Here is a 23,090-nt window from a genome sequence, read left to right on the forward strand (position 1 = left end):
TTTATTGTACCATAAAAACTAAACTTTAAATATAGTTTTAAAAAACTGGATATAATTTAGTACAAATAAGCCTCGTGGCTTTGTTGGTAGAGCGACCGTGCCAGCAACTTGAGGGTTCCTGGTTCGATCCCCAGCCATCCTAGTCATGTTCGTTGTGTCCTTGAGCAAGACACTTCACCCTTGCTCCCGATGGGTCTCGGTTAGGGCCATGAATGGCAGCTCCCGCTATCAGTGTGTGAATGTGTGTATGACTTAGACTTAGACTTAGACTTCCTTTTTATTGTCATTCAAATTTGAACTTTACAGTACAGATAAGAACGAAATTTCGTTACATAAGCTCATGGTAGTGCAGGATAAAAAAGCAATAAGGTGCATATATAAATAAATAAATAGGTTACTGTACAGATAAATATATTGCACTTTTTCACATGCATCCACGTTTATGTATGTATGTTATATTGTCTTTTTTTATTCCAGCGAGTTAATCCATTTTGGGGGGAGTTAAGGGGATAATTATGATGCGTTCAAGAGTCGTTATGATGCGTTCAAGAGTATGAATGGGTGAATGTGAAAATAGTGTCAAAGCGCTTTGAGTACCTTGAAGGTAAAAAAGCGCTCTACAAGTATAACCTATTTACCATTGAATGTAAATAACAATAGCAATATGTTAAATATGTTTTTTACCATTTACACTTACTTTACCACCATAGTGTGTGCATTTTGAGTAAAATACAATTAAATAATTAAATGCAAAAATCCTCACATTACACAATACATCACAATACATCTTTTGACAATTTTGACAGTATTTTATGTCAAAGCATAATAATCTTATAAATGTATCAATAAGGGGTTTAAGTACATTATGCTTGTGTAGGGTACTTTTTTGAAACCTTTGTTTTGTTAGATTTGGCGCACCATGCTATTATTCTTAAGTTTGGGAAGTGTGCTGTGCTGTTGTTCTCAGCATGACGAGTAAAGAGGCAACTCACTTAAGGCGAGAAAAAAAAGAAATAAAGTCCTTCTAAAGTTGCGCTCACTGTTTGTACGTTGATCTTACATCGAGGATTTTGTTCACAACAACAGATGAGATGTGTTGGTGTATGGATTGTTCCTGTTAGCTTTAGCTTTGTAGTTTAGTCGCTGTTTCAACCATCTGGACATACTGTAATTTACTTCAGGGTGGGGCGGTTGAGTGTGTCGGAGATAAATGCAGGATACATTATTTTTCCAAACAAATGTTCCTTATCTTTACAATGACAGTATTTCACTCAAACGTCAATTTCGCTGATATTATTTTGCGTTTATAAGCGGATTCTGTTTTATTGGCCAATTATGTGACTCCGTCCGCGATTACGTGAACGCGGAAATCCTATGCCTTACTTTTTTGTTGAGTTTAGTGATTATTGATTAGGCATACTAGCGTTGTGTCAAAAAGTAGCAACCATGGTGAGATCCCAAATTTCTCTTAGACATGCAGTTTTTTTCACTCAATCGCTCCTCATTTGTTTCACTGTCACAAGCTCCGGACTTTGCGCGCCCATTGTTTTTTTCCCGTTAGAAGCTATAATCGAAATTTTAATTATATCTAATTGTCCAGCCCTACTGCACACCTTCACAATATTGACGAGTAGTAATGCTGCTTCTTATTTGCTTTTATTTTTCAAGCTTGAAGTACTGAGCTGAATAATTCTGAATATCTCCCCACTTCTAAATAAACATTTATATGCGGTATAACCTTTTCCCATTTACTGTAATGAATGTATGGATGGAGTAATTGAGGTTGTATCCAGTATCAGAGTAGCAGTATTTTTTTTTCTTTTTGAGAGGCAGTTGATGGATGTGATAAGTGTTATTTAACCTTGTTTTAAACCACTTGCCTCCCTCTTGCCTGAGTGGCTGTTTAACTCCTGTCTATCGACTCACTCTCTGCCCTGACTGCCAGACATCCGAGGCCTCTTGGGAGTTGTCTGCACGCGTACGTCTCTCTGCTGACAGCATTCTTTTCAATGTTTTTAAATTTAGGCATTATGTTTCATCCCAATCAAAGTTACTCTGCCTGGACTATAATATTCAGACAACCTTCTAATCAGACTACAGTGTAAATGCTCACAGGGCCCAGTGTAGCCCCATTGTGGCCTCGACATCACTTGTATGCGCACTTCGATAAAGTAAAAACAAAGGAAGTTGACCGGGAGGAAGTCGCTAATACTACAAAATAAAAATAAAAGTTGCAAACCTTTAAAAATGAATGTTCTTTACGTGAAAGTAAATTAAAGTAATATAATGTATGAATGGATTTATATAGTGTAATATATTTGGGAGGGTTGTAATCTTTTTATGGCTGTTATGTAGAGGAGATTGGGACATCAGCGTGGATCTATTATTTTTTCAACTATCATGTAAGCAAATGCGCCAAAGTGTCAATTCTGGTCTTTCAACAATCGCTATTTCTTCGGAATCAAAATATATATTCATATATTACATATAGCCTATTATTTGTGCACTATTGACAAGTGATGCAGCGCAAATTTGGTCTTCTTAAATGGAAACTGAAACTGGGTGTTGTAATAAAATATCCATTACCGTTGGCGACTGCGTCTTTCCGGGGCACACGAGTGACGTAGTTTGCCCAAAGCTGACGAAAAAATCACATTCAGGTCACATACAGGTCAGATTGCGTTTAGACTGAAGTAACATTTAAATGATCAGATTCCAATCGGATTCAGGACGACCTCCTAATGTGGCCTGAATTTGATGGCAAAAGATCAGACTTGAAGCACTTTGGGGCGTTTAGACTGGCAAAAAAAATCATATCTGTGTCACTTGAGGGCAAAAAAATCAGATTTTTTGTGCAGTGTAAACGGGGCCAGTGTTTATGCACACATTCAAATACAACTATTGGTCATACCTCATGTGTCTGGGGAGCACTTATTTCCTTTTAGCGCGAGTTAATGTATTATTTTTCCGATTGACCTATGACGTCATACTAGGCATCTGCGGCTCCTTGCAAGTAAGCAGCCTAGCGCTGTAGTACCTGACGTCTGTCGTAATATTGGCACAGATTAAAAATATGTCTCTAATGGCTATGCTGATGTTAAATAACAGACAGCATTAATAAATGATCTTGGATTGTGCTACGAACATGGCGCTACTACCAAGAATGAATCGGAGCGGATACAGGTCCAAAGCAAAGAAAGACGGGAGGAAGAATATTTTTATAAAGGAATTTTTGGAAGAAGAATCATGGAAACAAAACTTTCGAATGTCTCAGAGTTCATTCATAAGGCTCTCTGGATTGATGGAAGGAGTTTTAAATCCAAAGGAAAAGACTGTTCGTGCCCTGGCTGATACTGTTCCAGATGAAGGTTGCTGTTGTTCTGGACTATATTGCCAGTTGTGTGGAATACAGAGTTATTGCTACTCAGTTGGCTTGCATAAATACAGCGTGAAGAGGTTTGTGCACGCTTTATTATTTGCGTTTAATAAACCTACTTCATTCTCTTCATTTCATTCGTATTTCATTTGAGAGTCCGAATGAAGCCGGCATTCTGCATTTCCTTAGCAACCTTCTTGAATAAGTCTCCGTTTCTTTTATTTCTCCCATTGATGTACTTCAAAATGTTTTGTTCTTTTAATTTGTGAAGCAAATTAACAGTCTCCTCTTCATTACAATTGTTGCTTATGTCTTTATTAATGGTATCTGCTTCCGGGTTATATCGCACGTGTTGAGACTGGCGCATTCGCAATACGTCGGGTCCCCTCTGTAGCCCACACCCACTCGAGAGATCTGGTTTCCAATCGCATAACCCAGCTGTGTTGGTCCAACTTTTCAGAAACCAAACACGATCGGCTTAAGGTATTTCCATTGGGTTGCAGAATGCTCATTTAGAGCCGAACTATTTAAGAAATCGACCTAATTTAGTGAATGGATATGTACTGAGTGAGACAGTTGCTTTGACTCTGGAAACCATGGCAATGCCATAGTCTTGACTTAACGGTGTTGCTGTGTGCAAGACTGGACTGGCCATTGATTGATGGACGGACGTTTTTTTGTGGATTTTTTTTGTGTTTAGTTTTTTTTTAACTCTTCCAGGCTATCCCGGAGACATAATGCTGTAGACAAGACAAAACAATTATAAAATGTCAACAAATAAACTTACTACCTCCTTTTATACCGCAGAAGTATGTCGTAGTGTTTTGTAATTTGGAGAGCAAACTGTGTGGGTTTTGCTTGGTTTGTGGCAGATTTGGGGAAAAAAACCTACAATTCTGTAGTTCACTGTATTGTTAATTTTTTCAGCACAAAAATAAATTGTACTACCTAAGGATGGGCACCGATACCCAGTTCCATAATGGTACCACTGCCAGCGCAAGCGGTAGTACCCGGACCAAAAATAGCTATCAATGCTTCATTTTGCTGTGAAATGAATGTGATGTCAGCCACTTGCAACAAGTGCTTAGAATTGATATTGTACAAGTAACGCCTTGTAAGTAATGTAGAGTTCCAACAGAAGCACACAGAGTCCACTGTTCTTTTTAAACGTATTACTGTCCTTAACATGCCAACAGTATAACACGGTTAGCGTGTTAGGCTAGCCAGTAGCCACAATGACAACAAAGCATTTCCTCATTCTGCACCAATGACTGTTATGGCAAACAAGATTGCATCGACAAACCCCTGGAATGAAGAGCAGCATAAATATTACAAAAGTTGTGTTTTGCTTTTCTATATGTTCTGTATTGCTGCAATAAAAATGAAAAAATGTTGTGGATTGTATTTGTATTACTTACTTTTTATTATATTACTTAGTTGTCATTTAATGTATATAATTGAAGTGTTTCAATAATTAGACTGTTCAACTCGAATGTCACAAAATTTCATGAAAATAAAAAGGGTGTTGTGTTTTTTTATTTTTATTTTATTTTTTAAGTACCGGTTCAGGTACCATTTAAGCACTGGGACCATTTTTTAAGTACGGATTTGGTACGATTATCGGTTAAAATGTTAATGATACTCATCCCTACTACTACCCAAAATGCTTGTAAATGCATGATGAAAATAATATTGGTTCTTATCAATCTGTCCCTCTCCATTCTGAAACACATGCTAATGCCCCTGGATAGCAGGATTCAGTGTCCTTGTGTAAAAGTGCACACAATTACATTATGACATTTTGCATGGTTCCGTAAAATAAGCAATGGATGATAAATACTGTACCGACTGTAACAGCCTTGATGCTCTTATTTAGCAGAATCTCTGTGTAAAAGATGCTAGTGAATGAGGTGTGTCAGCTGGCTGGTAGTCACTGTCAGCCTGATATTATGAATAAATGGATTGGCCTAGAAATACTGTAATGTTGGTGTAAGCCAGCTCTAATGCATGCATAGAGCACAGTCATTCATGGATTCACTTCCCAGCCGACCCACTTGTCTTCTCTTCGTTCTTGTCTCCCTGTACTTGTTGTAGCAGCAGCAATTGCAGGCGCAGCACCTCTCCCACGCAGCCCATGGACCCCCTGTGCAGCTACCCCCGCACCCCTCGGGTTTGCAGCCACCTGGCCTGCCTACTGTGACTGGTGCTGGCTCTGGCCTGCTGGCGCTTGGTGCTCTCGGCAGCCAGGCTCACCTGCCTGTAAAGGATGAGAAGAACCATCACGACCTGGAGCACAGAGGTGAGGAGCACAGCATGACGCACGCACCGATTGAATAGATTTCAAAATTAACATGTGAAAATGTGTTCACTAGATTTAATGGTGTGTAGGTATGGTTACAGATTGTCCATGATCTATAATTAGAAATGTAAAGACCATTGGTACTGGTCCATTCAGTGACAACAAACTAATCACTAATAATGATGATTTTTACCACCTATGCATGTATTATAAATGATGCCTCACTAGACTGTAGTCTTGAAATTAATTTTGCATAGTTGGTCACATTGCGCATTACTTTAATCTTTGACCTGAATACTATATTACATGTATCTGATGAAAGCAGTGAGATGTTGTTACACCCATACTAATTTGTGTTTTGCTTTTTACCTCTCTTGGCCCCTCATCTTTTCACTCACCTTTGGCTATTGCTCTGAAAGAACGTGAGTCCAGCACGGTACGTTTTTACTCTCCCTCTTTTTCTGTGTCCCGTGTGTGTCCTTACTTTGTTGGTGAATACGTCTATCCGAAAGGGCTCCATCGAAACCATTGCCACCCGATGTACATTTTGTGTATAAGAGTGCTCTTGCACAAGGGCATTGGCTGACTGAAAGCAAATGGTGAAGTCAGCCAAATATGAAAGCACCATCTAATCCAGAAGGAAAATGACTCCAATCACAGGGAGCGGATTAGTAGGCTTTAATTTCATTACAATTAAAAATGACTTTGACTTTTCTTCTATTCTTTCCTCTACAACTAGTGAATTTACTCCTGTATTTATACAAAATACTTTTCAGCTACTTTTATCCTGACATTTTTCTTTGTAAACATTTTTTCTAGTCCACTTCTCATTAACTCCATACACCAGTCAGTCAATTTACCATTCTTATCGCTTGCTGTTTTCTCTTCCTAGCTGTCATGTTAAAGTCCTTGTTTATTGGACTGGATTATAACGCTCAGATAACTGGAGCGTAATGCTCTGTTGGAGGGGCCAGATTAGGTTCCCACTGACTGGCCTTTGTGAAGGGATCCCAAACCGCCTCCATCTTGTGTCGTGACAAGCACCCGCCAGTGCGGGTTTACCTGATCCTGCCGCACCTTTTTCCCAGTGTGCACCCACTCAGGCTTCAGGGCTTCTTATTCTCTTGTGTGTTGTATGTAATCCAACACCAGACTCGGTGGAAAGTAAAGGGTGATTGAGTCAAAGCAGCCCCTTTAAAGGTCACAGACGTGCAAACAAAGAGAGGCTTTATTCTGTCAATCAAGTTCGTTTCAGAAGTTGCTGCAGAAATTTCCAATGAAGACCTGGCTAGTTGTGAAAGAAGACGGAGAAGTGTGCTGGCAAAGTGGAGAGGGGTGCTAGTGTTAATGAAAGCATGTGCCATTTTTGGCATGAAGCAGCAGTCTTTCGGCATTACAGTGGTACCTCAACTAACGAACACATTTTGTCTCACGACCGAGCTCATACTGTAACTCAGAACACTCATATCCTAAATCAGCCCTGCTCATTAAAGTTAATTGAAATCAAATTATTAATCCGTTCTTGGGCCTCCCCAAAAAAAACACAATTTTAACATGTAACATGCTTTTTAAGAAGAAAAACAAACTTTTAGATATTAAATATTTTTTTAAAAACATTACAATAGTGGTAAAAACAGCTGCAATATTTAATGAAATATTATGATAATATTGTTCAGCATTAACATACTATCCGGCATTTAAGCTGCACCCATCAAATTTGAGAATAAATCAATATTTTTACATATATTAGCCGCATCGGACCATAAGTCACAGGTAGATACCAGTACGAAAGATTTTGTAAATGTTTATTTACAGTACATACCTTAATTGTTTACAAACAGTGCCTGTTACACGGCAGTAAAACGGATGATAAAAACACTAACGGTGTCATTGTCATGGACCCATATGCTGCGGAAGCTAGCTCTCCAATCAGCTAAACAGATTCAATATTTCCACGGTGACGTTTTGGTGAATTTACGAAATTGAAGCATTACAAAAAGAGTGCCCTTGTAAGTTAATAATACTAACAAAGACACTTGTGTCAGCATAGGCTAACGACGCTAGCTTTATTACATTACGATAGCACATACAAATATGCAGGAAAACACTCCTACAGACTTCACACATGGGACGGTTTAGGAAGTATAAATTTGTCATATTGAAAAATGTACAAACGTTGCTTGGAGTGATGTATGAAGAATCCTTTTTGAGCAGAAACGCTATAGACAAATAGTAAATGAAACGCGATATACCTCCAATTCAAGGCACAAAACAGGAAGTACATTTTAAATCTGCAGCAACTGCAGAGCGCAAACTCACCTAAAAGATGGCGGCATAGAACCAACACTAACACACCTTTCCAATATCTCTGCTTGTGTTTTATGAAAACTATTTGTTGAATACAATCAGTATGGCCATAAATTAGCTGCACCATATCATAAGCCGCGGGGTTCAAAGCAGAGGAAAAAGTAACTGCTTATAGTCCAAAAAATATGGTTAGTGTCTCTTTCAAAATAACAAAAAGAACTCGATAATCATTTGTGTAGTATACGAATGTATTTGAGTGACGAACCAGACAAATAAGTGTTGACTACAAGAGATACAGTATGTATGTCTATATACCAAGGTAGTGCTTGACATACTGTTTGTTAAATTAGGACTAAACAGAACAAGCTGAAACACGGCATACATGGCGGCAGGCCTGATTCGGTGGGACATATTTTTAATGGCTTGTTTCTTTTATTCGGTCGTGCTTCTCTTCTTCTGTGCACTAACTTTCTCAATTCTGATAGTTGGAGGGCAGGTTTGTGTCGATCTATGATCGGCGCTCAAATACGCACGTCAACTGTACTGTGTAATCAAAACATATATTTCTTGTGTAAACAAACAAAGCAGGTACAGTGACATGTAATACTATATCAACTCTTGATTGCTCAAACGGCTCGATTCTGCGACAAATACTACTGTAACCGGCAGTAGAATGGGCTTGTAACTCAAATTATGTTAGCAACTTTTCAAGCATAACAAAGAGCCAAGAGACGGCTCGTATTTCAAATTAATCTTAAATTTATGTACTCGTAAGTTGAGGTACCACCGTATTCTATTTGACATTCTTTGCCTATGTCAGACTTTTCCCTCGACAACTTAATGTGTGTCTCTCTTTTGCAATGAAGACAAGGGTGTGTTGCTGTAGAGTTCTCTCCTCTTTCTACATCAATGCCTGTCAGCCTGTTTGGCTGCGCCTCCCCGACGATGCCCAGACTACAAAAACCCTTTTTTCAGCTCCTAAAAGAGTGCCAGTGCATGAGGGCATTCCCACTAGTGGGGAGAAGCCCGTTGCCACACTGCTATGCTCTCATTACTTGCCAAGTTCCTTTTCATTTTACTTTCGCCTTTCTCCCTCTTTTTTTCATATCCTTTTGTTGCCTATTTTTATTCTGTTTTTCCCTGTTGGTGACACCCTCTTCATTGTATCCTCACAATGCACTCATTTCTGTAGCTTTTTAAATGGCCCTTTTTTATCTGCGCTAATTTCCACTGGGGATGTTTTTTTTGTTTTTTTTAAAACTTGCTGTCAATCCATTAACAATCTGTTGTCTCTGACCTGGCACGCACGCACACAGTTTTTAACTTATTGGATTCAAACTAAGAGACTCCGGCCACTTCCATATTACTGTTCTACAAATCTCAAATTTATAATGTCCACTATATTCGCTCATATCCTTGTTTGGTTGAAACTTGCCAAAGTTGCTCCAAGCGTGTCTCCGAATATTTTACTCTGTGGATTAGTCAGGATGTTTGAACACAAACATGTCCTCGGTTTTCCTTTGCTCTCACCACCTTGATCTGTCCTGTACATAGCTTTGCTTTAGGCGCTACTGTTTTCGTCTTTCACAAATGATGGGTTTTCTCAGCTGCCACCCCTCTGTCCTCTCCTTCCCCTTCTACCACAAATCATTCCAGCGCCTCTGTGCACTTGGCTTTAGTCAATATTGCCACAGCTTTGACTGAAGAATACATCCCAGAGTCATGTCTAGACTTAAGTAAAGTGTTAGCTAGAAGTTGGCAAAGCATCGCTTTCTTCATCCCATGCATCTGGCACTGTCCTTTGCAAAAAGTCATTCATGTGTTTACTTGTCACTCATGACAAGGTGGAGGAAAATGACAGACTAGAGGCTCAGTTAGTTCCTTTACATTTTTACCATTATTCCTTCTTTCCATGTAATTAATTAAAGAGTCATCATCGTTTGGTGTACACTGATAAAGCTGTGTTTTGTTTGCAGAATAATTCTGTGTCACCGTCGGACAGCTTGCGGGCAGCAAGTGAGAAGCACCGTGGCTCGTCAGATTATGGACTTGATCCCAAGAAACGCAAGGTGGATGACAAGGACAGCATGAGCAGATATGTGAGTGTACTTGCTTCTGTCAAAACATCAGCAAGCACAATTATTTGCTCAACGCACGCAAACCTAACAAAACCTAAACATACTGACAATAGCTAAATCCTGGATGTAACGTTTACCCACTACTATACTATATGGACAAAAGACAAGACATTGCATGGATTTAGTTCCCAAACTCATTCAAGCATGTCTTTATGGACCTTGATTTGTGCACTTTGTACGCCATTTGGAAATTCCCAACAAAGTAATTTTTTTAATATGAAGATTAAGGAAAGTTTCAGGAAAACTAACCCAACTCCCAAATGATTTAAATGTTCCATCCATCCATCCATTTTCTACTGAGTGTCCCTCTCGAGTTTCTATTAAGAAAATTCAAAAGCATACTTTTGTCCATATAATTTTGGTGTCTACTGTATAAATCGCGTCAACACAATTTTCACTTATTGCCCTTTACATACATTGAAATTGTTGACAATTAGAATTGTTCTGCGAAAACGCATTTTTAAACATTCGTTTTCGCATCCAAGTATCACTTCTGCGTTTTTTTTATAAAATATCGATAAAATACGATCTAAAAGAAATGTGTTCAATGCTTGCCTCAGCCGCAGGTACTCGCTGTTCCTCTAGCCTAAACGCTACATTAAGTTGCAGGACGGGCAGACCAAAACAAGGTCGCTAGTTAGTTTAACCATTGAGCTAGCTTATCTGTTCCGAACCAGTTGTAGTACTAGAGTATTTTTATTAGCTAGCAAGAAGGTATATTTTTGATGTGACTGATTGTAAACACAGGTCACAACACCGGAAGTATATTACCTAAGGGGGCGTGGCTTCAGGGTTGAGTTGAGTTACTTTTCTGAGTTCTTTGCATGCATGTTATATAATTTTACATTGGTTTGGTTTAAGTGTATTTCGAACATGTACGCAGTCACAATATGCTAGATCATACAATTTATATTTTCTAATTTCTCCTAACATGTCTGAAAAGGAGTAGGTAGAAGCAACGTGTGTTTAGTCTTACCCTTTTTTCAATTTATTGCTATTACTGCCACATATGATCACTTCCTATTTTTATATTGTAACACAAATTACATCAATGAAATACAACAGTTCTCCTGATAAGCAGGTAAGTCAGTTATAATTCCCATAATGAGATGGGTTATATCTCATTTTCAATAAGGTTCAAGACGTTTACAAATTACAGAGAAGAGTAATTTTGATAAACACTTCCAGTTTTAACATCCTCTTAAAGTGGATCATATTATTAAATTGTTTGACTTATTTGCTTACTCCACTCCATAATTTAATTCTACATACAAAGGACTTAAGTGTTGTAAGTGCATACACATGTTTTAAGTTAAGTTTTTCTCAAATATTACGTTTTCAGTGTTAATAAGTTTAGTAAAATACCTACTAAAAAAACAAGAAAATAAGTGGTACATTACATGGGACGTGTAAGTTTCAAAAAGACAGCCAAATAAGGTTGGTAGATGAGAATAATTTTAAAGGTAAAAGGTAGTGTAGAAATGCACCCAATTGCAGACAATGTAGTCTTGATTTTTAACATTTTCTTTAGGGGTTTGCGTGGCAGCACTTAGTGCTGATAGAAATGTTCCTCTTTTTTTTCTCAAAGGGTGCTCACATCCCTGAAACTTAATTTACTTAATTATTTCCTTTATAGAAGTTGTTAGTGATTTTTAAAAGTTTTTTACACTATTTGTGTTTACCTTGTCCTGTGTTTGGCTTGTCTTCATTTCAGGACAGTGACGGTGACAAAAGCGATGACTTAGTGGTGGATGTTTCCAATGAGGTGAGACTGCGTTAGGACAAAGCTGCTCAGCCGCATTCCACAGTGTGAATGGTGCATGGAGACTAAACACAGCTGTCTGGGGGGGAAATCAACACCATCCACATTGTTGCCAATAAGTCTGTCCTAATGTTGGCTGTGTGTGCAAGGGTGTGAGTATTCTTTGTTGTAATTCTTTTGGCATTCATGCATAAAATAAGACAACGATAACAAGGAGCAGGTGAATAAGGAGTGTTTGTATATGTGAACGTTTGAGCACACACAAGTCTATATATTATCTGTGTTTGCACATGAGGCCCCAGTTTGTTTGACATACATGCCAGTCGCTTTCCTCTGGTCTGTTTGCTCAATCGCTCTCCTCGTCTGTCTCGTTTATCTCTGTAGGATCCAGCCACCCCTCGGGCGAGCCCCGCTCACTCTCCCCCAGAAAACGGACTGGACAAATCACGGCTCCTCAAAAAGGACGCAGCACCCAACAGCCCTGCCTCTGTCGCATCCTCGGGCAGCACACCATCCTCCAAAGCAAAGGACCACGCCCATATGGCTGTGAGTGACACTCTAAAGAAAAAAAAATCGACTTGGTGAAATGATGGTGCTCTGGAGGGGGGTAAGAGGTTTTAACTGACAGACTAAAGGGTATTTGTCAAGTGAAGTGGGTGTTTGTGTGCAGGCCTAGTATCCAGGAGGCTTAGCAGTTAGCTACTATGCGGGGCTTGAAGGGGCAGTGGGTCGATGCACTCTGTGGAAATCAAACCCTGTGGCTTACTCTTCTCAATCGCCTTTATGGCTTAGCCAATAAATGGTTGTTTCTTCCTCACTGAGGCTATAAATACTTCGAGACGTGCTGCCTTTTCCTTCCTTGTTTTCTCTCATTTCTTCCTCCTTTCTTGAAATGCTACTACCCAACATTCTCCTGATCCACTGGTTTGACATGAACTATACTCGTGTTCTATGATATGGATATAAACATGTATCCTGATGACAATATACATCACGATATAGTAATTTTTTCTTATAAGTACCGGTATACATATATACACATGCAATGAATGCTAATATCACTTATCTGTTCTCCTTTTATTTATAAAACACATAATGTATTAAAATGATATGCCAAATTAAAAACCAATAAAAAAGTATTGCTAATACCAGCCCTTCTTATCGACAGTGTATACTACACCAACATGAATTTAGAGATGACATCTGTAATTTCTCAGTGTCTTCGGGACATCTTGTCATAAACTGTGCCTTTGGACAAAGACTCTGTTTTGCTTTTTTGGTGTTTTCATCCCATTGTGTTTTTGAGGTAACATTTTAACACGGACTCTGTACTGTTCATGACGTGTTTTCAAATGATAGAAAATAATAGATGTGTTCAAGTCACTAGCAACGACTCATTGTAGGCATGTTTCGCAAATAAGTTTACCATTGTTTGGTTGGTGTCTTGACTTTTTTAATGCAAACAAAGCAGTTCCTTGTTCCTATTTTTGGTACCAGTTCTTGTTTGGGTTGTGTTAGTCTAGCTTTTGTTGTGCTTTCCCTCTGTGCAATGTTGACATCCATGTTCCCGCAAAATAGCAGTTTTGCTGCAGTTACAGTTTCCGCCCAGACGTAAAAATTATGACATAAATCAATCAATCAAAGTTTACTTATATAACCCTTGTCTCAAAGGGCTGCACAAGCCACAATGACATCCTCAGCTACTGTAGATACCACATCAGGGCAAGAAAAAACTCAACCCACTGGGAACAACGGGAAACCTTGGAAGGGACCGCAGATGTTGGGACCCCTCTTGGGTGACCGGTCCAATAGATGCCGATTGGATGGAGTAAATAACATGAGAGTCAAGTCCGTAGTGAGGCCAGCAGTGGATCCTCTTGTATGTAGACAAGTCAGCAGCGCAGAGATGTAACTAACTAATGCATAGAGCAGTGGTCCATCCCGGGTCCCGACTTAAAAAGCTAGTGCCTCCTCTGTGGAAACTGATTTGTGGCCGCCTGTTAACCTCTCCACGCCGGAGAGGGGGGCAGAGCAGAAAAGAGAGACGGCATATGAACTGTTCTAAAAACAGCCTATTTAAAGGCTAGGGTGTATAAATGAGTTTTAAGATGGGACTTAAATGCTTCTACTGAGGTAGCATCTCTAACTGTTACCGGTAGGGCATTGCAGAGTACAGAATAGAATAGAATAAAAAACGCTCTAAAGCCTGCAGACTTGTTTTGGGCTCTGGGAATCACTAATAAGCCGGAGTTCTTAGAACACAGATCTTTGGTGGACATTCTGTATCGTACAATACATTCAGCAAGATAAGATGGAGCTAGACCATTTAGTATTTTATGCGTAAGTAGTAAAACCTTAAAGTCGCATCTTAAGTGCACAGGAAGCCAGTGCAGGTGAGCCAGTACAGGCGTAATATGATCAAACTTTGTTGTTCTTGTCAAAAGTCTAGCAGCCGCATTTTGTACCAACTGTAATCTTTTAATGCTAGACATAGGGAGACCCGAAAATAATACGTTACAGTAATCGAGACGAGATGTAACGAATGCATGAATAATGATCTCAGCGTTTGTGGTGGACAAAATGGGACGAATTTATGCGATATTACAGAGATGAAAGAAGGCTGTTTTAGTAGCACTCTTAATGTGTGACTCAAACGAGAGCGTTGGATCGAAGATAATACCCAGATTCTTTACCGAGTCGCTTTGTGCAATTGTTTTGTTGTCAAATGATAAGGTGGTATTATTAAATGAGTGCCGGTGTCAAGCAGGACCGATAATCAAGATTTCCGTTTTCTTAGCGTTAAGATGCAAACAAGTTGCTGGACTTCCATTGTTGGATTTCATTAAGACACCCTTCCAGATGCCTACAATCTGGTGTGTTGGTCAGCTTTAGAGAAATGTGCAGTTGGGTGTCATCAGCACAACAGTGAAGGCTAACACTCTATTTGTGTATGATGTCCACCTAGCGGCAGCATATACTGTAGGTGCTGTAGAGTGCACGGCCAAAATCCGAACCCTGCGGAACACTGCACGTTACCTTAACATAATCCGAGGTTAAGTTGTTACGGGAGACGCACTGCATCCTGTCAGTAAGATGGGAGTTAAACCAAGAAAAGGCTAAGTCTGACATATTAATACGTGTTTTGATACAAGCTCATAGAATGTTATGATCGACTGTATCGAAAGCAGTGCTGAGATTAAGTAGCAGCAACACGGACGACGCTTCAGCATACATACCGTATATTACCAAATAAACGCCCTTGAGCAAATAACCGCCCATGTCCTAATAGCCGCCCGGGGTCTGACCCCATTTTGTGAATTAACCGCCTCTTCCTAATAACCGCCTATGTCCAAATAGCCGCCCATAGGCTGTTATTTGCATAATTTAGATTAAAATGCTACTGGGGTTGCGTTTGCTGCAGTATTATTGTTTTGATGGTTTTATAGAGTACTTGGTACCATAATTTTATTTTTCCTGTATGCTGCTTTATTTAAAAAGTTTATTTATTTTTAGTATTGGTATTCTATTTGACAATTGTTGCACTACTGCCATGTTGAGGCCTTGTTGATCTCTTGTCTTTTGATAGCTTACCTCATGTTGATCTCTTGGTTTTTTGTTTGTATGTTTACAATAGCCTATACATTTAAAGTTTTTTGTACGAAAAAAAAATACTGGACAGTAACCATTGTAACCAAATAATGGCCTGGTGCAGGCTGGTGCAAAAATAAATATAAGCCTTGTGCAAATAACCGCCTGCTTCTTTTAAACGCCTGTCTCCAAAATCGATTTTGTGAAATAAACGCAGAGGCTACTATTTGGTAATATACGGTACTTAGCAATAGATCATTAGTCACTTTTGTGAGCGGGTACGCCTTTTCGGGGCCTTTTTTAGCTTTAGCGGTGCTACACTATCAATGACGTTGCACAGGGCATTGTTAAAGTTGTTAGTGAGGTTATCGATAGAGTCCGCACAATTTGGGAATGGTGACATTACCGAAGGCAGTAGGCCAGCAAGACTTATGATTGTGGCAGCATTAATGTTGTGGCTGCTAAAGCAGTGGTTATTAGTAGCTTGTTGACAAGAAGTCAGAACTTCGAATTTTACAAGGTAGTGATCGGACATTCCTTTAGTGTACCGCTTTAGTGTACCGGAGTACCATAACTTTAGAGGTGGTGACACCCCGGAAAAGGAATAGATCTATTGAATTACCGTTGCGATGTGTGGGTTAATTTATTATTTGTACCGAAGCTATCAATTATGATCTGGAGTAGGGCTGAACGATTTCAGGAAAAAATCTGATCACGATTTTTCTGACAGAAATTGCGATTTCGATTTTGACTCACGATTTCTTTTCAAATCAAGCTTCAGTAACAGTAACAGATTTAAAACATGACAAAAAATGATATACCATGAAAACATTAAATGCTATGTAATGCAAGGATGAATACTAAAAGGTAAGAATTGCTTCAAACATGTATTTATTAAGAAACATGCATGTACATTCTCCAAAGTTCTTGACCAACAGCAGTTATTAAAACTAAAGAACTAAAACCAGTACAAAAACCTTAATTATGTTAAGATAAATAAAAAAGTTTAAGTTAAATAAAATACAAAACAATTCCAACACAAAAAGCAATGCTTAATATATAATAAGAAAAACAAAATTCAACAACTTCAATAAAGGAAAAAAAGGATCCTGACCTTATGTAAACAGTCTTATACTCAAGTAGGTAGGTCAGTCTTTTATGGCTCAAGAGAGCTAGCCTATCAACATCTATAGCAGCAATTCAAGTACTTTATTCAACCCTGGAAGAAACCTGAACAATATTTTAAAGTGAAATTGAAAAGTAATGGTAATAAAGAAAATACTATTACAAAAACAAAATGACCCAACCTCTGCCCTTCTGAAAAATATGTCAGACATTAAAATAGGTGGGTCATTCATTTACCGCTTAGCAGCACCCAAATATTGCACATCTATTCTGTTAACAATAGAACATAATATTCCTGAAAACTAGCATTTATCTTTTTTTTTTTTTACAAAAACTGACACCACAAGTCAGGGTAAAGTGCAGAACAAACACAATCTAAAAAGTACTTTAACAATAATACTTGCTTCCCTGACATCTCTACATCACTCTTCACAGATTTTTGGTCAAGAAAACTAGCATGTCAACCTTTGATGGTTTAAGACATGAGCGCTGACATGTGACAACATTGCCACTAGCACTAAACAATCTTTCTGATGGTGAACTGGTGGCTGGTAATAAACGACGCTGTAATTGTGGTATGTTTGCTACAATGGGCTGAATCGCTCGGGGTTGACTTTTCACCGGACTTTTTGGTCATACATTCGTCGTGTAACTGCCGGTGGTGATTTTTCAAGTGCCGGAATAAATTAGTCGTGTTGCCTTGGGATGTGGCGACTTTGGCCCGACAAGTTTTACAAAGTACCTGTTTCTGATGCACATCTGAAGTTTCGAAACCGAAGTAGTCCCAAATGACAGACGTGCTGCTCTTCTTCTGTATTAAAACTAAATCCTCCTCCACTTCTGACCCGGCGGCAGCAGCCATTTCCTCCAGGACGTTTGTTTCTTCACCAAAGTTGTTAGTGGGCGTGTACGCGGTAGCCTCGTCAATGGCCGCCTCTGATTGGTTAGCGTGACGGCATGCCCTGCTCACAAGTAGTTTACCACTTCTGATTGGTGAGTTTGACAAGGCATGAGAGTAGCACGAGCAGGCTGCATATACACAACAGACATGTCAGCCAGGAGAGCTAAATAACGTTCGTCTAAAACCGAAGCCTTCACGATCTCAAGATTGAGACTTCTGAAATCGCAATTTCGATCTGAAAACGATAAATCGTTCAGCCCTAATCTGGAGCGCCACGCTCATAGGGTATTCATATGGATATAAACATTTTCCATTATAATTATATGATCTTCGTGCATCATTAGATCAGCAACAAACTTTAAAGATATTTACTGATACCAAAATAGGGCCCAGGGCAAGTGATCGATAACAGCCAGATGGAGATGTAGTGGTGTGACAGACCTCATAGTAAGCACCTCAAATGATTTATATTTAGAACTTAGGTTAAGGTTTTCATTGGGTATCAGTGCGACCCCTCCACCCCTTTTCAGGGGATGGGCAATATGTGCACTCGTATCGTTAGGAAATGCCTTGTTAAGTGAAAAAAACAAATATGTTTTTAGCCAAGTCTCACTGAGACCAATGGCGTTAAGATTGTTAACGCTATTATTTAATGACCTCATTAACTAATAGCGCTTTGAGAGGCAATGATCTGATGTTTAAAAAGCCCATTATATACAGTGTAGGTTGTTTTGAGGCATTTTTGTTAATGGTATCTGTAATACTCATTTTAATAATGTTAGTCTATTTTGCGTGGTGCGCCTTAAATAATTTTGATCACATGTAGAAATTGATATGGTGGGGATCTTGAGATTATTTGCTTGGTGCTGCGATAGATTTAACGCTTTACATACATGTATTGCCTCCTCAGTAGAATGCATGTATACCTCTGGCACAGTCACTACAGAAAAAACATTGTGTGAGTCATATATTATTCTATGAGAAATGCTGTTTGTGCAGGAATTTTTCAGCCTGGCACTGGTTAGTTCTGGCTTAACTGACCCCTCACTCGGGCTGACAGACACTGTAATTGCCTGTGTCCAAGCTTTCCCTAGTATAGTTAGTCAGGTGTGACTCAACGAGTAATCTAGGTTTCTTGATAAAGTGAAGGCCGTCCCTCTTCAGCAAGCTCGGTTTGCCCCAGAAAAAGGGCCAATTATCAATAAACGTTAGTCCCTGTTCTTAACAAAAACTAGCCAGCAATTGTTAAGCAAGACTAATCTACTATACCTCTCATCATTGCCTCTCGCAGGCAGGGGACCCGAGACAACTACTCGAGGCTGAGACATCTTTCTAGCGAGATTACAAGGCCTAGTTATGTTCCTCTTTGTAATATCTGATTGTCTCATCCTAGTGTCATTGGAGCCAACGTGTACAACTATGTTCGCATAGCTAGTGGTGGGATTAGCCTGTCGTTTGTGTTTACTAGGCCTGTTGTGAGTCAGCTCCCTAAGATTAGATTCAATCTCGGGTGCTCGGGCCCCGGGAATACACTTAATTATAACTGGTTTACTAAGCTGTATGTTCCTGGTAATGGAGTCCCTTATGATTAAGGTGTGGTGTCCGGTAAACAGGGGTGTAGGACTAGCTGAAGGCCTAATTCTGTTGTGCGTCTCAACTGGTTCACAGTGGCTTTTAGGCCACTTAGGGCTGCTACAAACTGGGCTAGTCAGCTTGCTAAAGTTACGTAACGACTCTTCTCTAACTGGGGGACACTGCCCTCTAGAAGAGCCAACCTGTCCATGAGTAAGGTGCACGAAGAAAAGGAAGCCATACTCACCATTTTTCTTTCACCGAGTCAAGTTTGTCTTGTATTCGGAGCACAGTAGCTTCGGACCGGGACGAGTTTAGATTCTCTAGCTCAGCAGCTAGCTAGCTGAAATTGAGGTGATGAAACAGAAAGTGGGTGCTTTGTAAGTTTGATAAGACTGCAAAATATGTTGGAGAAGGAATAACAAAAGCTGTAAAACAATTAGAAGCACACAGATAGAAAGACAGCTTATTGAGCGGTGAAACAGCGGCAGCGAAAGCTACATCGTACGATAGACATATTTATGTCGTACTTACTATGATATATATTGTGATATTGCACAGCACTAAACTATGCCATTCGAGGTTTGTAGACCACATCACTCCACTTCACCACCCATCCAGCTTCTCTACAGCCCTGTTAATGTGTGTCCCCAAGTTGAAACCCTGACTTTTCTTCCCTTGATTTGGAAAAGAAGACAGAGCTTAATTATGTGTTTGGGCCATCATCTAGCTTGTCCAGCTATGTTTAACGAGCTCGACTTCTTAGCAAAGGTTTATGCCTCGACCTACGCCAACCACTCTAACCATGGCTGTAATGAATTGTCAGTGTTAGATTGGATTACACTGAGCTGTCTGTTTGGATTGTCACTCTGGATTTTCTTGCCAGAGGGAGTTTTCGCAACTGCCTAGGTTTTTGTTATCTACATTTTTTTTCAACAGGCAGGTGTGTTCCTTTAGGACATTTGATATTTTCCACACTTCTTTTCCATGTCGCTGAGAACTATTGACTGGCCTTACAATACAAATGTGCAAAACCCCTAAAAGGTGTTTGTTGTTTTAGAATGACAAGTCATCAACACCGAGCCTGAAATCCAACACACCTACGCCCAGGAATGAGGCGCCCACACCAGGAACGAGCACCACTCCTGGACTGAGGCCTCTGACAATGGGCAAACCTCCTGGAATGGAAGCATTAGGTAGTAGACACTCTCATACCCCTGAACTGTAAACATATTTTGCATAACGACAAAAAAGTCTGTGGTGTTGCTAGTTGACTAAGTTTTAATAAACCGATGTCAGATTATTGAACCTTTCATGTATACCATCGTATTTGGGAGTGTTCAATGTTTACAACTGGAATTTGATCTATCGGCATGGCGAAGTTGGTAGAGTGGCTGTGCCAGCAATCAGAGGGTTGCTGGTTACTGGGGTTCACTCCCCACCTTCTACCATCCTAGTCACGTCCGTTGTGTCCTTGGGCAAGACACTTCACCCTTGCTCCTGATGGGTGCTGGTTAGCGCCTTGCATGGCAGCTCCCGCCATCAGTGTGTGAATGTGTGTGTGAATGGATGAATGTGGAAATACTGTCAAAGCGCTTTGCGTACCTTGAAGGTAGAAAAGCGCTATACAAGTATAACCCATTTATCTTTATCATTTATCTGTGGTGGTTGGTTGTGGCTGTTGGGGAAACAAAAACAAAGTCTGCACAACTATGCATTAACATGGATAATTCTTAACAGGTAGTACCAAATCTATTTGTAGAAATTAGGGATGTCACAATAAATTATATTAGTTATAACTGCGATAAAAACAATTTTAATTAAAATGATCAAAAAAATGTGATTGATAGCCACACTTTTATAAACTCACAGACATGCTGGCGCTAGCGTTCTAGCTTAAGTGCTAACATAAATACAAGATACAATAATGTATTTCCCTTGAAGAAACGACATACTCCAATTTAAATTTTTATGAACACATTGCTGTCTAAGCAACTAAGTTATTCAATTGTGCACAGTTACTTACTTAGGCCTTTAAATTCCCTAAGGAACATAGGCCATTGATGAAACTCCTCCATCCCCTTCGGTCTTGTGCCCTCCGCTCCAGTTGTTGCCATGACAGCCCTTGCACCTTCATCTCCTGCTCTGTGGTTCTTCTCCAGGTGGCTCTTCTCTCTTATGCTACAGAAACATTGATGAAAAAAAAAAATTGTGCACAGTGATCGATATATATACTAGGAGGAATTGGACAAGGGGGTGTTTTTACAGCCCATTCAAGGACCGCTGAACAGACACCACAACACCTGCCAGCAAAAGAAACACAAAACAAGCAAAATAGTGGGCTTTCTAAAAAATTTAAATATATCAGTGCGTGCATAAGTACTTTTTGAGCCCATTCAACAATACTGCGATAACAATGATAATTTTGGTCATAATAACTGTGATATGAATTTTTCATATCATTACATCCATAGTAGTGGTGTAAGTTTATCCAATTTGACTAATTTACAGTCGAACCTCAATTTAGAAACTTATTTGGTTCTTAAAAGGGCTTCATAAATCAAAAAGTTTGTACAGTGAAGCAATTTTCTCCATAAGAAACAATGTACCGTAATTTCCGGACTATAAGCCGCACCTGACTATAAGCCGCACCAGCTAAATTTAGGGGAAAATACAGATTGCTCCATATATAAGCCGCACCCGACTATAAGCCGCAGGGTTTTGATGTGTAATTACCGTAGTATATAGGGGATCCTGCTACCACGGAGGGGATTGTCGGGACAGAGATGACTGTTTGGGAACGCAAAGCGTCCCATTTATTAACAATAAATCTTTCAATCATTCAATCAAACTTTCACATCTTTGACATGGCGAACAGCATTCGTGCAGAGTACAAATAATACAACGGTGCAAAGTAATACAAAGTGCTCGCCTGTACGTTATCAAAATAACCAGCCTACCGGTATATGAAAAGTCAGTCTTTAATCATTGTGTCATCGTCTTCCTCCTGCGTACTAAAACCACCGAAATCCTCTTCGTCGGTGTCGGAGAAGAACAGGCCGTAAATAAGCCGCACCCTTGTATAAGCCGCAGGGACCAGAACGAGGGGAAAAAGTAGCGGCTTATAGTCCGGAAATTACGGTAATTATGAATAATGGGTTGCAGCCTTCACAAAAGTCCATATTTTAGTGAAGGTTTGTACACTTTAAACAGAATATAATGTGCTATACAGTACTGTACATCAAACACACATAAGCGGGTGATGGATCAACTTTAATATTTATTAACAAACTGAACTGTGCTGTATGCGCTGCTCTGGCAACACGCGCTCACACACAAAAGTCACTATGGTGGTTTCACAATCAATCCGAAATGATAAAATCCTTAACTTTAACAACAATATTTCTACAATAATAAACATTTAAAAAAGGAAAGGCCACCAACATTAACATTGACAATCAGCTGAGGAGAAAGCAGTAAAAAGGACAGAGAAGGACGTGGGTGGGATCGGGGGCCGGGTTCTGGGTTGTGTGCGAGAGAGGGGGTGTGCATGTGGGCTCTGTGCCACTAAAGTGTAGTATCTTTTTCTCCACTGTGAAATAAGTCCGCTCTGGTATAATTTTTGAGAAAAGTCCAGTCTCATCACAATTAAAACTTACTGTAGTACAACGTCTGCCTCGTCAATTATTCCATACTTGTGACCACCATTAATGTACTCCTCGCAAATATATATATTTTTTTAACTTCACAGCAATTTTCTCTTTCTTTCAACGCTGGTCTGTTGAGTTTTTGGGACTCAAAATGGACAAAACCTGTCAAAAAACGGCACACCGTAGTGAGTGACTGGTAATGTCATGCAATGTGCAGCAAGAAATGTGAAGGGCTCCGCCTTCTCACTAAAATACTGTGCCCAGCTTTTTGCTTGCAGGCGGAACACAAAATGAATTAATGAAGAATTCGTACACAGAGACATGGTTCGCACATGAAGGCACATTTGCCTCGATCTAAAAGTTTGCAAATGG

At 39.6% G+C, this 23,090-nt stretch overlaps 1 protein-coding gene across 5 annotated transcripts in view; it reads left to right on the plus strand.

The window, feature by feature from the left end:
• tle3b (TLE family member 3, transcriptional corepressor b) overlaps nt 1-23,090 on the plus strand; it is a 75,549-nt gene that overhangs the window by 39,085 nt on the left and 13,374 nt on the right. For 2 of the 5 annotated variants that reach the window (XM_062031852.1, XM_062031867.1), the window contains exons 8-13: nt 5,471-5,674; nt 6,052-6,111; nt 9,959-10,081; nt 11,835-11,885; nt 12,267-12,428; nt 20,129-20,264. In XM_062031852.1, coding sequence (XP_061887836.1) covers nt 5,471-5,674; nt 6,052-6,111; nt 9,959-10,081; nt 11,835-11,885; nt 12,267-12,428; nt 20,129-20,264 — 736 coding nt within the window. Of the gene's footprint in view, nt 1-5,470; nt 5,676-6,051; nt 6,112-9,958; nt 10,082-11,834; nt 11,886-12,266; nt 12,429-20,128; nt 20,265-23,090 lie in introns of all 5 variants that reach the window. The other 3 variants (XM_062031874.1, XM_062031884.1, XM_062031859.1) reach the window with 2 other exon arrangements.

The sequence above is a fragment of the Entelurus aequoreus genome, linkage group LG02 (genome assembly GCF_033978785.1).
Source record: "Entelurus aequoreus isolate RoL-2023_Sb linkage group LG02, RoL_Eaeq_v1.1, whole genome shotgun sequence".
Classification (NCBI taxonomy): domain Eukaryota; kingdom Metazoa; phylum Chordata; class Actinopteri; order Syngnathiformes; family Syngnathidae; genus Entelurus; species Entelurus aequoreus.